This window comes from Eumetopias jubatus, unplaced genomic scaffold, assembly GCF_037043125.1.
Source record: "Eumetopias jubatus isolate StellerSeaLion01/CBP00866 unplaced genomic scaffold, mEumJub1_p1.0 scaffold_105, whole genome shotgun sequence".
Lineage (NCBI taxonomy): Eukaryota > Metazoa > Chordata > Mammalia > Carnivora > Otariidae > Eumetopias > Eumetopias jubatus.
The window spans coordinates 463,140-479,031 of NW_028274911.1; the positions used below are offsets into that span (position 1 = coordinate 463,140).

General features: G+C 36.8%; 1 protein-coding gene across 1 annotated transcript in view; it reads left to right on the forward strand.

Moving 5' to 3' along the window:
* Positions 1-14,671, forward strand: part of LOC148161648 (serine protease 53-like) — a 41,922-nt gene extending 27,251 nt beyond the window's left edge. The window contains exons 4-8 of the mRNA XM_088020678.1: positions 3,509-3,809; positions 12,363-12,498; positions 12,873-13,120; positions 13,727-13,860; positions 14,402-14,671. Coding sequence (XP_087876804.1) covers positions 3,509-3,809; positions 12,363-12,498; positions 12,873-13,120; positions 13,727-13,860; positions 14,402-14,671 — 1,089 coding nt within the window. The remainder of the gene's footprint in view (positions 1-3,508; positions 3,810-12,362; positions 12,499-12,872; positions 13,121-13,726; positions 13,861-14,401) is intronic.
* The last annotated feature ends 1,221 nt before the right edge of the window (positions 14,672-15,892 follow it).

The following is a 15,892-nucleotide window of genomic DNA, read 5'->3' on the forward strand; positions in this document are numbered from 1 at the left end:
TTCTTCATTTTTTTAAATTTGCTGTTTGATTTTTTCGTTGACCCATTTAATGTAGTTAAGCCTCCAGGTATTTTGGTTTACAGTTTTTCCAAGTTTTTACTTAAATTCCAGTTAGTACATAGGAGCAATGTCCACAATAGCCAAACTGTGGAAAGAGCCAAGATTACCTTCAACAGATGAATGGATAAAGAATAATTGCTCCATATATACAATGGAATATTACTCAGCCATCAGAAAAGATGAATATCGAACTTTTGCATGAACATGGATGGAACTGGAGGAGATTACTCTAAGTGAATAAGTCAAGTAGAGAAAGTCAATTATCATATGGTTTCACTTCTTTGTGGAATCATAAGGAATAGCATGGAAGACATTAGGAGAAGTAAAGGAAAAATGAAGTGGGGGAATTGGAGGGGGAGTTGAACCATGAGAGACTATGGACTCTGAGAAACAAACTGAGGGGTTTAGAGGGGAGGCGGGTGGGGAATGGGTTACCCAGTGATGGGTATTAAAGAGGGCGTATATTGCATGGAGCACTAGGTATTACATGCAAACAATAAATCATGGAACGCTACATCAAAAGATAATGATGGGGTGCCTGGGTGGCTCAGATGGTTAAGCGTCTGCCTTCAGCTCGGGTCATGATCCCAGGGTCCTGGGATCGAGTCCCGCATCGGGCTCCCTGCTCCTTGGGAGCCTGCTTCTCCCTCTGCCTCTCTCTCTCTCTCTCTGTCTCTCATGAATAAATAAATAAAATCTTAAAAAAAAAGCTAATGATGTACTGTATGGTCACTTACATAACATAATAAAAAATAAATTAATGAAAATAAATTCTAGTTAGTTAACAGTGTAATATCAGTTTCAACTGTACAATTTAGTAATTCAACAATTCCATATACACCACCCCAATGTTCATCACAAGTGCACTCCTTAATTCCCATCAACTATTTCACTCATCTTCCCACCCACTTCCACTCTAGTAACCACCAATATTTATGTTTAAGAATCTATTTCTATTTTTTTTAAGATTTTTATTTTTTTTAAGATTTTATTTATTTATTTGAGAGAGAGAATGAGAGAGAGCACGAGAGGGAAGAGGGTCAGAGGGAGAAGCAGACTCCCCGCTGAGCAGGGAGCCCAATGCAGGACTCGATCCCGGGACTCCAGGATCATGACCTGAGCTGAAGGCAGTCGCTTAACCAACTGAGTCACCCAGGCCCCCCTAAGAATCTATTTCTTATTTTCATTTATTTCTCACCCCAATATTCATTTGTTTTCTTTCTTAAATTTCTCATACGAGTGAAGTCATATAGTATTTGTCTTTCTCTGACTGACTTATTTCACTGAACATAATACAGTCTAGCTTCATCCATGTGGTTGCAAAGGGCAAGATTTCATTCTATTTCTTGACTGAGTATATTCTATTGTATACCTATATACCACTTTTTCTTTGTTCCTTCATTAGTTGATGGTCATTTGGGGTCTTTCCAGAATTTGGCTCTTGATAATTCTGCTGTAAACATCTGCATGGATCTCTTCAAATTAGTGTTTTTGTAGACTGCAGGTAAAAACCTATAGTGCAATGACTGTCTTGTAGGTTAGTTCTGGTTTAACTTTTTGAAGAAACTTTGTACTCTTTTCCACAGTGGCTGTACCAGTTTGCATTCCCAACAACAGTGTGAGAGGGTTGCCCTTTCTCTGCATCCTCGCTAACATCTGCTGTTTCTTTCATTGTTGGTTTTAGCCACTCTGGCTGGTCTTAAGAGATACCACCTGTGTTTTTGATTTTCATTTCCCTGATGATGGTGATAATGAACATCTTTTCATGTGGCTGTTGATCATCTGTATATCTTCCTTGTAAAAATGTCTATTCCTGTATTCTGCACACTTTTAATTGGATTATTTGTTTTTAGGGTACTCAGTTGTATAAATTCTTTATATATTTGGATACCAACACTTTGTCAGATATGTCATTTGCAAATATCTTCCATTCTATATGTTTTCAGTTTTGTTGATTGCTTCCTTCACTGTCCAGAAGATTTTCATTTTCATGTAATCCTGATATTTTATTTTTGCTTTTGTTTCACTTGCCTAAGGAGACATGTCTAGTAAGAAGTTGCTACAGCCAGTGTCAAAGAGCTTTACTGCCTGTAATCTCCTGTGGCATTTTTAATGATTTCAGGTCTCACATTTACATTTTTAATGCATTTTGAATTTATTTGGTTCATAGTGTAACAAAGTGATTCAGTTTCATTCTTTTGCCTGTTACTGTCTATTTTCCAAACACCATTTGTTGAAGACACTGTCTTTTTTTCATTGGATATTCTTTCCTACTTTGTCAAAAATTAATTGACCCTACAGTTGTGGGTTTATTTCTGCCTTTTCAATTCTGCTCCATTGATCTGTGTGCAAGTACAGTATTGTCTATTTTTTTAAGATTTTATTTATTTATTTGACAGAGAGAGACACAGCAAGAGAGGGAACACAAGCAGGGGGAGTGGGAGAGGGAGACGTAGGCTCCCTGCTGAGCAGGGAGCCTGATGCGGGGCTCCATCCCAGGACCCTGTGATCATGACCTGAGCCGAAGGCAGATGCTTAATGCCTGAGCCACCCAGGCACGCCAGTGTTGTCTTGATCAATAGAGATTGCACTGTAACTTGAGTCCAGAATTGTGATTCCTCCAGCTTTGTTTTTCTTTGTCAAGATTGCTTTGGCTATTCAGGGTCTTCTGCAGTTCCATAAAAGGTTAGGATTGTTTGTTCTACCTCTGTGAAAAATGCTGGTGGTATTTTGATAGGCATTGCACTAAATGTGTAGATTGCTTAGGTGATATAGACACTAAAAATTTTGCTTCCAGTGCATGAACATCGAATGTCTTTCCATATCTTTGTGTCATCTTCACTTTCTTTCATCAGTGTATCTTTTACCTCTTTGATTAGTTTTATTCGTAGGTAGCTTATGGTTTGGGTGTGATTCCTGAAACAGCCCCTACATTTTCAACCCTTGGTGCTTCCTATCTGTCTAGAGGAGAACATGGAGCAAGAGAAAAATATACAGCTGTATGACTGCTGGCTACCCAGTGGGTCCCTCATGAGAGGTGAGTAATGCAGCATATTTACATGAGCATAAGTATGATATATTTGAAAAGAAGGAGTAGTATCCTTTCATGTAATAGAAGGTTTGTGATTATCTTTTCCTTCAGCCATATTTCTCCCTCTAACTAGGGTAAAACTAAAATCCTCTCTGTTCTCTTTTTTCCACTAGGAAGTCCTGGAATTCTGCAGAAAAGGCATCTAAAAATACTGCAAGTCAGCACATGTGCCCAGTTTTGCCCCAAGCTCAATGAATTCACTTTCTGTGTGGAGGCCAAGCAAGCTCTTGGCGAGACTGGCTGTAAGGTGATACAGCTGAGGGGTGTGGAAAGCAAAAGTTACTTCTTCAAAACCAGAAGTTACTTCCTAGCCGCCTTTAAAATGTACATGGACATTTTGCTCTTTGTTTCTTGCAGGGTGACTTAGGGGCACCTCTGGTATGCCATCTACAACAAAAAGACACATGGGTGCAAGTGGGAATTTTGAGTCACTTCGATGAACATTGCACAAAGCCCTACGTCTTCAGCCAAGGGAGACCTTTCCTTTTTTGGCTTCAGGGAGTCACACGGCCCAGCCATGCACCAGGGTCCCAGCAAGGGGCCATGACTAACTCTGCTTCCATCTCCCTTTCAGTCTCTACCTCTACAAACAACTCAGCTTTTACTGGCACTCCTGCTTCTGTTCCACCAGAGTTCATCTCTCTGCCACAGCCTCAGAGTGAGGCCCAGGAAAATGGTAGTCAGGGAGGTATGAAAAAAAATGAAGAGAAAATGATAATGGAAATAGAAAAGGAGGGGGAGAGTTTTTTCCAGAGAAATGCATGAGTTTTCAATACCAAATAATAGGAATCATTAACCTTAGGACTTCCAAAGGTATTTCATCCTTGGTGTATTATATAACTGCCATATTTCTTTCTGATACAGGTGACATGATAATAATAATTTTCTTAATTACTGTGATACCCATAGAACCAGAATAGTTCAATCACATTATCAGAATAGAAAGAGGGAACAAGGTTAGCATAGACACTCAAACTTTTTATTCTTCTAACAAGAACTTCTTTACTACCACAGAATCTTAACAAAAGTAATGTCAGATTTTTAAGTTGAGAATATACTTTCTTGGTAGAAATATATATAAAAATTTCTCTAATATGCTCTACTGAAATCTGTTACATTGTGACCATCTTTCTTTTCCTTACTATTATGAAATCTGTCATACTATCATCAATGACAACCTCACTTTTCTTTCCTTAGAAATTTATTTCTAACACAATCATATTACTTCATATTATATTTTCACCTAATTAATCCTATGTATCATGTTCATACTGTCATATCCATAGTAATGGATGCCTTTTTTAATATTTTCTTAAAAATTGTTTTATTTTGTTATGTTACTCACCATACATCACATCATTAGTTTTTGATGTAGTGTTCCATGATTCATTGTTGGCGTATAACAACCAGTGCTCCTTTTATTATGCCTTCCTTAATTCCCATCACCAGGGTTTTAATAACCCATCCCCCCAATTCCTACCCTCTAAAGCACTTGTGATGAGCACATGGTGTTGTATGGAAGTATAGAATCTCTATATCGTACAACTGGAAATAATCTCATGTATGCTAACTGGAATTTAAATAACAACTTTAAAATATTAAACCATACTCTGATGTGCAGTTGTTACTTTATGATTTTCAGGTTTGCACTTAGGAAAGTGAAGTTTAGAGTTTGTCACAAAAGTTTTGAGTTGAATAATAGTAGTTAATACATATATAAATTGAAATAATGGTAGAGATAAGATGTATAAAAAGAGTAAGGGAAGAGAATAGGTGAAGACAGAATCTAGACTATCCAGGGAATTACACTGTGTTAATTGTCAAAGTGATGAGGACTTTGAAATATCTGAGCAAAGAACTTCTTATCTTCTTATCTCTACCATATTTCAATTTATATATGTATTACTTCAACTCAAAACTTTTATGACAAACTCTAAACTTCACTTTCCTAAGTGGCAAACCTGAAAATCATATTTAAAGTAACAACTGCACATCACACTAAGGTTTAAATTTTAAAGTTGTTATTTAAATTCCAGTTAGCATACATGGTAATATGACTTTCAGGTGTACAATATAGCGATTCTGCACTTCCATACAACACCATGTGCTCATCACAACAAGTGCATTGCTTCATTCCCATCACCTGTTTCACCCATCCTCCACCGAGTTCCCCTTGGTAACCATCAGTTTGTTCTCTAGAATTAACAGTCTGTTTCTTGGTTTGCCTCTCTTTTTTTTCCCCCTTTGCTCATCGCTTTTTTTTTTTTTAATTTCAAATGTGAGTGAATTATATGGTATTTGTCTTTCTCTGAATGACATATTTTGCTTAGAATAATACTTTCTAGTTCCATCCTTGTCATTGCAAATGGCAAGATTTCATTCCTTTCTGATGACTGAGTAATATTCCAAAGTATATATGTACCACATTTCTTTATCCATTCATCTGTCGATGGGCTGCTTCCATATCTTGGCTATTGTGGACATTGCTACTATAAACATCAGGGAGCATGTACCCCTCTGAATCGGTATTGTTTATTCTGAGGGTCAATACCTGGTACTGCAAATGCTGGGTCATAGTGCAGTTTTATTTTAATGTCTTGAGGAACCTCCATACTGTTCTCCAGAGTGGCTGCACCAGTTTTCATTCCCACCAACAGTGCAAGAGGGTTCCTCTCTGCATCCTTGCCAATATCTGTTGCTTCTTCTTTTTTTTTTAATTTTAGCCATTCTGACTAGTGTGGGGTGATATCTCCTGGTGGTTTTGATTTGTAGTTCCTTGATGATGAGTGATGTTGAGCATCTTTTCATGTGTCTGTTGTCCATTTGGATGTCTTCTTTGCAGAAATATCTGTTCATATCTTCTGAAAATTTCCTAACTGGGGTTTGGGCTTTTGGGTGTTAAGTTTAACAAATGCTTTTTATATTTTCGATACTAGCCTTTTATCAGATACATTGTTTACAAATATCTTTCCCCATTCTGCAGGCTGCCTTTAGTTTTGTTGATTGTTTCCTTTTCTGTACAGAAGCTTTTTATCCTGATGAAGTCCCAATAGTTAAATTTTGCTTTTGTTTCCTTTGCCTCAGGAGATGTGTCTAGTAAGAAGTTGCTGTAGCTGATGTCAAGAGAAGTTACTATTGGTGCTCTCTTCTAGGATTTTAATGGTTTCAGCTTTCACATTTAATCCATTTTGAGTTTATTTTTGTGTATGCTGTAAGAAAGTGGTCCAGTTTCATTCTTCTGCATATGACTGTCCAGTTTTCCCAACACCATTTGTTGAAGAGACTATCTTTTTGCCATTGGATATTCTTTTCTGCTTTGTCAAAGATTAGTTGACCACAAAATTGTGTGTTTATTTCTGGATTTTCTATTCTGTTTCATTGATCTATTTTTGTGTGTTATGTATCTGTATATTCCGTACCAGTACCACACTGTATTGATCACTACAGCTTTGTAATATAACTTGAAGACTAGATGTACTGCTTCCAGCTTAACTTTTCTTTTTCAACATTGCTTTGACAATTAAAGTTCTTCTGTATATGTTTGCTAACTGAACATAATAATAAAAATATATACGTAAAATAATTTAAAAACAAAGTTCTTCTGTGGTTCCAAACAAATTTTTGGATTTTTCTAGCTCTATGAAAAACCCTGGTGGTGTTTTGATAGGATTACATTAAATTTGTAGATTGCTGTGGGTTAGAGACCTTTTCAAGTAATTTTTCTTCCAGTGCATGACTGTGGGATGTTCATCATTTTTGTGTGCTCTACAAATTCTTTCATCCGTGTTTTACAGTTCAGAGTACAGGTCTTTCAAACCTCTGGTTACATTTATTCCTAGATATCTTATTGCTTTTGGTAAAACTCTAAATGGGATTGTTTTCTTAATTTCTCTTTTTGCTGCTCATTAATTGGTGTATAGAAATGTAACAGATTTCTGCACATTTACTTTGTATCCTGAGACTTGACTTTATCAGTTCTACCTGAATTTTTGTTGGAGTCATGTCAGTTTTCTGTATATAGTGTCACGTCATCTGCAGGTAGTGAAAGTTTTGCTTCTTTCTTGCTGACTGGATGCCTTTGATTCTAGTGCTTATCTGATTGCCGAGGCTAGGACTTCTAATACTATGATTAATAACAGTGGTGAGAGTGGACATCATTTTTTTTTTCCTAAATAGGGAAAGAGCTCTGTTTTTTGCCATTGTGGTTGATGGTGTCTGGGGTTTTCATATATGGCCTTTATTATGTTGCAGTATGTTCCTTCTAAATCTACCTTGGTGAGGATCTTTATCATGAATGGATATTTGTACTTTGTCAAATGCTTTTCCTGTGTCTCTTGAAATAATCATATGGTTTTATCCTTTTATTGATGGTATATCACATTGATTTGTGATAATTGAACCACCTACCACTCAGAAATAAATCCGATTTGAGTGGGTGAATGATTTATTTAATGTATTGTTCTATTTGATTTGCTAGTATTTTCTCAGGAATTTTTCCATCCGTGTTCATCAGATATTGGCCTATAGTCTTTTTTAGTGGAGCGTTTTCTGGTTTTGATTTTAGAGTAATTCTCTCCTCATAGAATGGATTTGGAAGTGATCCTTCCTTTTCTGTTTTTAGGAATAGTTTGAGAATAGGTATTAACTCTGAATGTTTGATAGAATTCATCTGGGAAGCCATCTCATCCTGGACTTTTGTTTGTTGGGAGTTTTTTTTATCATTATTATTACTGATTCAATTTATAGGTTGGTAATCAATCTTTTCAAATTTTCTATTCCTTTTTCTAGGAATTTACCAATTGCTTCCAAGTTGTCCAGTTTGTTGGCATATAGTTTCTCATATTTTCTTATAATTATCTGTATATCTGTTTGTATTTTTGTGGTATTGGTTGTTATTTCTCTCTCATTTGTAATTTTATTTATTTTAGTCCTTCCTCTTTGCTTCTTGATAAATCTGCCTGGAGGCTTATCAATTTTATTAGTATTTTTCCGAGAACCAGCTCTTGGTTTCATTGATCTGTTCTGTTGTTTTTAGTTTCTATATCATTTATTTCTGTTTTCATGTTTATAATTTCCTTCCTTCTCCTGGTTTTAGGCTTTGTTTATTGTTCTTTCTCTAGCTCCTTTAGGTGTAAGGTGAGCTTATTTCAGACTTTTTCTTGCTGGTTGAACTAGGTATGTATTGCTAAGTACTTCCCTCTTAGGACCACTTTTGATGAAACTCAACAGTTTTGGACTGTTGTGTTTTCATTTTCATTTATTTCCATGTAATTTTTTATTCCTTCTCTGATTTCCTGGTTCACTTATTCATTACTTATATTTAGTTTAACTTCCATGTATTTGTGGTTTTTCCAGATTTTTTTTTCTTGTGGTTGATTTCTCATTTTATAGCATTGTGGTCAGAAAAGATGCATGGTATGACTTCCATCTTGAATTTCTTGAGGCCTGTTTTGTGGGCTTACATGTGATCTATTCTGGAGAATGACCCAAATGCACTTGAAAAGAATGTGTCCTTTGCTCTTTTAGGTTGGAATGTCATGATTATATATGTTAAGTTTATCTGGTCCATTATGTCATTTAAAGCCCTGTTTCCTTGTTGATTTTCTGTTTGGATGATCTGTCCATTGATGTAAGTGTGGTGTTAAAGTCCACTACTATTATTTCATTATTATCAATGAGTTCCTTAATGTTATTAACTGCTTTATGTATTTGGGTTCTCCCATGTTGGGTGTATAAATATTTACAAGTTTTACATCTTCTTGTTGGATTGTCCCCTTTATGATTATATAGTGGCCTTCTTTGTCTTTTGTTAATATTCTTTGTTTTAAAGTCCCGTTTGGGGTGCCTGGGTGGCTCAGTTGGTTTGGCGACTGCCTTCGGCTCAGGTCATGATCCTGGGATCCGGGATCCTGGGATGGAGTCACACATTGGGCTCCTGCTCCTCCATGGGGAGCCTGCTTCTCCCTCTGCCTCTGCCTGCCACTCCCCCTGCTTGTGCTCTCTCTCTCTCTGTCAAATAAAAATTTTTTAAAAAATCTAAAGTCTAGTTTGTACAATAAAAGTATTGCCACTCCGGCTTTCTTTTTATAGCCATTTGCATGATAAATGTTTTTCCATCCCCTCATTTCAATCTGCAGGTGTCTTTAGGTCTCAAATGATTCTATTATAGACAGCATACAGATGGGTCTTCCCCATCGATGGACACATCCATTGTGTCACTCTTTGTCTTCTGATTGGAATAGTCACTCCATTTACATTCAACATAATTATTGATAAATACATATCAATGTATTTGCTTTGTGGTTGTTTATGAAGATTTTCTTTGATATATTCTTGTCTTTCTTTAATGGTTTGCTGATTTTCTTTAGTGATATACCTGGTTATTTTTCTTTATTCTTTGCATATTTATCAGTCTATATTAAGTTTATGGTCATTTAAGCTTGAAACCATTCTTTACTCCTTTCCGCCTCTCATTTTAATATCTGCTGATATTTATCTATTTATTTATCTATTTGTTTATTTTTTGAGAAAGCATGAGCAAGAAGGAAGGGGAGGGATGGGGGAAAGGGAGAGAGAGAATCTTAAACAGACTCTATGCCCAACATGGAGCTGGACTTGGGCTCAAACTCAAAACCCTGAGATCATAAACCAGACCAAAATCAAGGGGCTTAACCAAATGAGCCACCCAGTCCCCGTATGCTGTCATATTTTAAATCCTTTTATTTTCTGAGTTCCTTGCATGACATTTTATAGAAGTGTTAATTTTTACTGCTTTTATGTTTCCTACCTTTATACTGTAACGTTTGGTCTCCTGTTTCCACTCAAAGAGTCCCCATTTCTTGCAGAACTGGTTCACTGGTCACCAAATTCTTTAGTTGTCTTTTGCCTGGAAAACTATCTTTCCTTCTGTTCTGAAGGGTAGCCTTGCTAGATAGAGTATTCTTGGCTGCAGATTTTCCGCATTTAGCACTTTGAAAATATCATGCCACTCCTTCCTGCTGAAAATCCACTCTTATCCTTATGCATTTTCCTTGTATATAACTGTCTTCTTTTGTTTTGCTGCTTTCAAAATTTTGTCTTGTCACTGTATTTTGCTAGTTTAATTACAGTATATCTTGGTGTGGGTCTACTTTTGTTGATTTTGTGGAGGGGTTTCTGTGCTTCTTGGATCTGGATATGTTTCCTTCTCCAGATTAGGGGAGTTTCAGTTACTATCTCTTTAAATAATTTCTGTGCCCCCTTTTCTCTCTACTTCTTGGCTCCTATAAAATGAATGTTATTACATTTGATGGAGTCACTGAGTTTATTCTCATTTTGTGTACTTCTCTCTTCTCTCTTTTGTTCAGCTTGATTACTTTCCATTATTCTGTCTCCTAGATCATTAATTTGTTCCTCATTTCTTCTATTCTTCATGCCATCAAGAATGTTTCTCATTTCATTTATTAAGCCCTTTATCTCCTATGTTATTTTTTGTGTTAGTAGTCTCACTGATGCCTTCCAGTCTTTTCTCAATCCAGTGAGTATCCTTATGACCATTATTTTGAATCCTCTATCAAGCATGCCACTTATAGCAGTTTTGCTTAGAGATCTGGCCTTGGCCTTATCTTGTTCTTTCATTTAAGACAGCTTTCTCCATCTTTTTATTTTGTCTAAGTCTCCATGCCTATTTCTCTGTGTTAGGGAGGTTAGCTACAATTCCTCTTCGGACAGTAATGGCCTTAGGAAGAAGAGGTCCTCTAGTGACCTGCTGTATCGTATTACTGGTCCCCAAATGCTGCCACTTCCAGGCATGCTTCCAGTGTGTGCTGCCTTTGTTCTTTTGTTTCATTCTGGCCACTTTATCATTTCAGCCAGTCTTTTACAGTGGCTCTCTTCACCTGCTCTGGGTAGTTTTTAAACTCTGGCCTGAATGTGGTTGGTTTTAACTAGGTGTGTTCTGGACTGCTTGTGAAATGAGATGTGTTACCACTGCCTCTGGATGCAAGGCTTCACAAAACTCTCAGGTTGGGAGATGTGACATAGGCAGGAGTTTGTACTAGGCTTATGGGAAGCCCACCATGGTGAAAAAGCCACCACACTGAGACAGAGGCAAATTTGACTGAGAAGGGCAGTCTTGCCAGAGCACAAAGGGGTGGAACATGGTGTAAAAAAGTTGTGTAGCAAGCAACCATGCTGCACTGGTTACCGCAGGTGGCCCTGTGTTTATTCTGAGGGGCAGGGGACGTAAATGGTACTTTCTAGATCCTTTGTTCCTGGAGATGGCCTGTCTATGAACACTGCCTCTGGGACATTCTCTGAACTGAAGCCTCTCTGCTGTGTGGCCCAGGTGCTCTTCAGATTGCTGTTTCCACACTGTATGTTCCCAGGCTGTTTACCTGTCTTTTCTCTAGGAGCAGCCTCAAGGCCTCTGGGCTCTCCCAGAGCCAAGCCTACTGACTTTAAAACCACAAAATTCAGCCCCTTTCACTTTCCAAGCTAATTCCTATGGGGTTTGTTATCCTTGTGCACTGCTATGTGTGCTAGTCTGTCTGTCACCCTTCTTTTACATCATTGCTCCCTACCCACTGCAGTGGCCATGAGCCATTTCTCTCCCAAACAACATCTCCACACTTCCTGCTTTCTTTGATATGGCTGCTTCTGTCTCTTTTGCTGTATAATTTGTTCTCTCAGTCTTCAGATCAAATTATTTTGCATTTCAGACAATATGATGGTTATATAGTTGTGTTCATTGCATGGGGTGACTATAGTGTCTTCCTGCTATACCACCATCATCCCCTCCTAAGTGTCACTGAATTCTTAAAAAGTAATTAAGCTCAGTTCCTTCTGTTCCACTTAAATTTTTAACTTTATTTCTCCAATAAATGGTCAAATAAATTTTGCTTCTTTTTTTATTGCTTACTATGTTAATGACTCCTAACTAAGCAAACTAACAGCTGAAAAAGAATTCCCCTTGGGAAGAGACCTATAATAGTTCCCAATAGTTTGACAAATGAAAGGTAATTAAACTTGACCATAAAGAAATAATGGATCTGGAAACATAACAATAAGGCAATTATTCCTTTTAGGGAAATAGCATATATGTAACAATACAGACTGTGTGTTTGCAAGTCAATTTTAGTAACAGTGATAAGTTTAGAAGGGATAGGAAGGATGAAAAACTTTAAAGATGGGCTACAGATGACGATTCTACTGAATTTACTTTTATTCTCAGCTTTAGCAGATCGAATTTCTCTACGATATACCATGCCTTGGCAAGCCATGATCATCAGCTGTGGCAGTCAAATTTGCAGTGGTTCCCTTGTTAGCAGCTCTTGGGTTCTCACTGCTGCCCACTGTGTCAGGAACATGTAAGTTTGCATCCTGCTTCATATAATACATTGTGCTACAGTATTTTCAAAGTAGTTTGTTGAAGTCTTCTTTGAATTAATTCACTTCATATTATGTCTGAACAGTATCTCTTATCTCTATAGAATCTTTGCATCAGGCTAGGCAAGAAATTTGCCTCAGTGTGTTTGATTGATATTTCCCTTAGTTAATACCTCCCTAATTCCACTGTGTATGAATTTTGAGTTTTCATAGTGTTCTGATTTCCCTACAGGTAAAGTAGGAACTTTATACATCATAGCTAATGGAATACATTACAAAGCCTAATACTGATGGCTGTTAAGGGCTCATATATCCTAGTGAATATATTCTAATTAGTCTCTAACTACACACTTAGGAATCCTGAAGACACTGCTGTAATACTAGGCCTGAAGCACCCTGGAGCACCTCTGAGAGTTATTAAGGTGTCTAACATTCTACTGCATGAGAGATTTCGGTTGGTGAGTGGGGCAGCAAGAAATGATCTAGCACTGCTGCTCCTTCAAGAGGTCCAGACTCCCATTCAGCTCTTAGCACCATTGGGACATCTGAAGAACCTCAGTAGCTCAGAATGCTGGCTTTCTGGGCCAAGAGTTCTCAAACCAGGTCAGTAGTTAATTTGCTTATTGGGACAGTGGTTCTAAAATATGTGAGATGGGGGATCCATTTGTTTGATGTTAAAATTCAGATAAGAATTCTAGCCAATATTGTCTCCATTATTAATTTTAAATTTTTGATCAAACTCAGAGATATTCTCTGGGATTTGTTTTGGTTTTATAAAATGATCGTTTTGATAATGACTACATAAGATTTCAAATGTGCAAAATGATACAAGGTAGATCTTTCTGTGTACAGTCAAGTTTAGTAAATAAAGTAGACATGGACTGCTTCCTAAATGTGCTAACTTTATAATAATGAAAAACATAGGTCATTGTGTTTACTTATACTTAAGAAAATGAAGTTAGATATGACTTGAAATATATTTTACAAATGAAAATAAAATTGCAAATTATTTGGAATGGCATTTAAAAAGTGAAGAAAATTATTAGAATGGATAAATATGTGCAGTAAGAAGGTGATAACAAAATAAATGAAGTTTTTTGGCATTAAAACTTAGAGATAATTTAAAGTGATGATGATATCATCTCATTAGTTAGTGTTACAATGCAGGCTATATCTCTTGGACTTCTTATTTTATACCTGTTTTTCTAGGAGAAACAGATGAGAATCCAGAAATGTTACAGATGCAGGTGATGGGAGCTTCAGGCTGTGCCCACCTCCACCCTGACATTGGCAGTTCTATTATCTGCTTCATTACTCAGGAGAAAGGCTCTGATACGAATGTGGTAAACAGTTCCTGTTCCTTTTTTAATTCTAATTCATAGAAACTATAAATTTTTCTACATATAAAAATGTAGACCATGCAATTAGTAAGTTATAAATATAAGAAATTGGGTTTTTGTTCAGTGGGAATAAACAAAATTACTTACAGAACAAACTTCCTCAAAAATGTATGCTATTAATCTCTGGTTTATCTGACACTTGTTATTCTTAACTATCCACACTGAAATGCTGTTTTGGTGGTGTCCATAGAAATTAGGAATTTCATATAATTCTGTATATTCTAATACATGGCTTCTAAATTTCATCATATCTGAAACCTTAATTTGCCTTTATAAATGCCATCTTCATGGACTAACGGTCAATGGCATTATCAGTAGTTTCCTATGAGAAGAATCTATTTGGTAATTATATTGATTGGCTGCTAGCTATTTGAGACCTCTTTATTTTCTGAATAGTTTTTCTCTTTTCCAACTAACAAAGTCTAATAATAAGTAAGAATTTAAGACAGTGGCTTTAATCAAAATTCTACCATTGCCTTCACAGGAACCTGTGACTCCTGGCAGTGCTGTTATGTGCAGACCAGTGTCTGGAAATGGCAGCTGGAGACAGATAGGCTTTACCAGTCTAAAGGCACTTGCTACCATTGTCAGCCCACACTATTCCTGGATATTTTCCACATCAGCCAAAACAGGTCATCCCCTAAACCAGGCACTCATGCCTTGGGTGGAAAAGCCAAAGTCATCTAGTCTTCATAAACAGGCAACACTGCCACTTTCATCATTAATGATTCTTGTAATGCAGAGTCTATTGTAAACCAGTGGTTATAATGACCAGTACCAATCTGGTCACACTGTGATAAAAAAAAAAAAAAAGAGATCAGAACTTCCAATTAAAACAAAACAGTTGAATTAAGACCCTAACTTCTCTGCAGTTATTCCTTAGAAAAGCATCAATTCTATCCATTAAAATGACATTCTTTTAACATTGTAAAAAAAAAGATTTTAACAATTAAAATTTCAAAAATGTAAAACCTTCCACCATGACTTGTGATAATAGTTAATAAGATAATATAAAAAAATAAATCAAATTGAAAAGTTGACAAATACATAATCACACCTCATAAAACTTCAGAGCGCTCATGTGTTCTATCAAAAACATATACGCCTAAACTTATTCTATTTCAGTTGTTAAAGAGAATAAGACAATTATAAAGCTTGAAGTAGTTAGTAAAACATAAAAAAATTAATACACAATGTACATAAAACCCTTAGTTATATAAAAATAAACATGAAAGAAGGAGTTTTCCTTTGGATTTTCCATATGTAACTAAACAAGTTAACAAAGGGGAAAAAGGCAAACCACAAACAAGAAATACAATCTTAGTTATTAAAACTGTCTTAACATCATGAGATGGTGGCTTGAATTAAAAAGATTATAGGAATTAAGCATAGAGCAGCTATATAGAGACAAAGTACTTGTTTGAAACTGAAAAATGATTATAAACACAGACAAGTAATATGGCACGATATATTAAATTAACTGCAATTGAAATTAAAATTAAAAAAATAAAGGAGTCGCGGTAAATGAAGAAATCATGAATACAGTTAGCTGTAAAGATGGGACATTGCAAAGAAAAAACTTTTTTTTAGAACAAATAAGATCAACTAAACCAAACCGGATGACAGAAAACATATGCTTTTCCTGGAGGCATACAGCAAAGGGGATCCAGATGCCCCTCCCTGAAGAGGAAGTCTGGGCGAACACTGTGGAGAGGGTGGCAGGTGGATGCAGTCTGCTGGGTCGGTGACCTCAGTGCTCACTCTTTGGAAGGCCAAGGCCAGGCGGCAAGGAGCTGAACATGGCACCCAGGTGACAGGCAGCACGAACGCCTTCACCACCAGAGATGGAGCATCTTGTGTTGCATTCTGCCAACAGCATGAATGCCCCAGGAAGGGGTTCCCGGGTCATCTGGCCTGCAGAGGAGAACGCATCCACTCTCGACTTCCCCGCTCCGGGCCAGCCGGGTGAGACCGT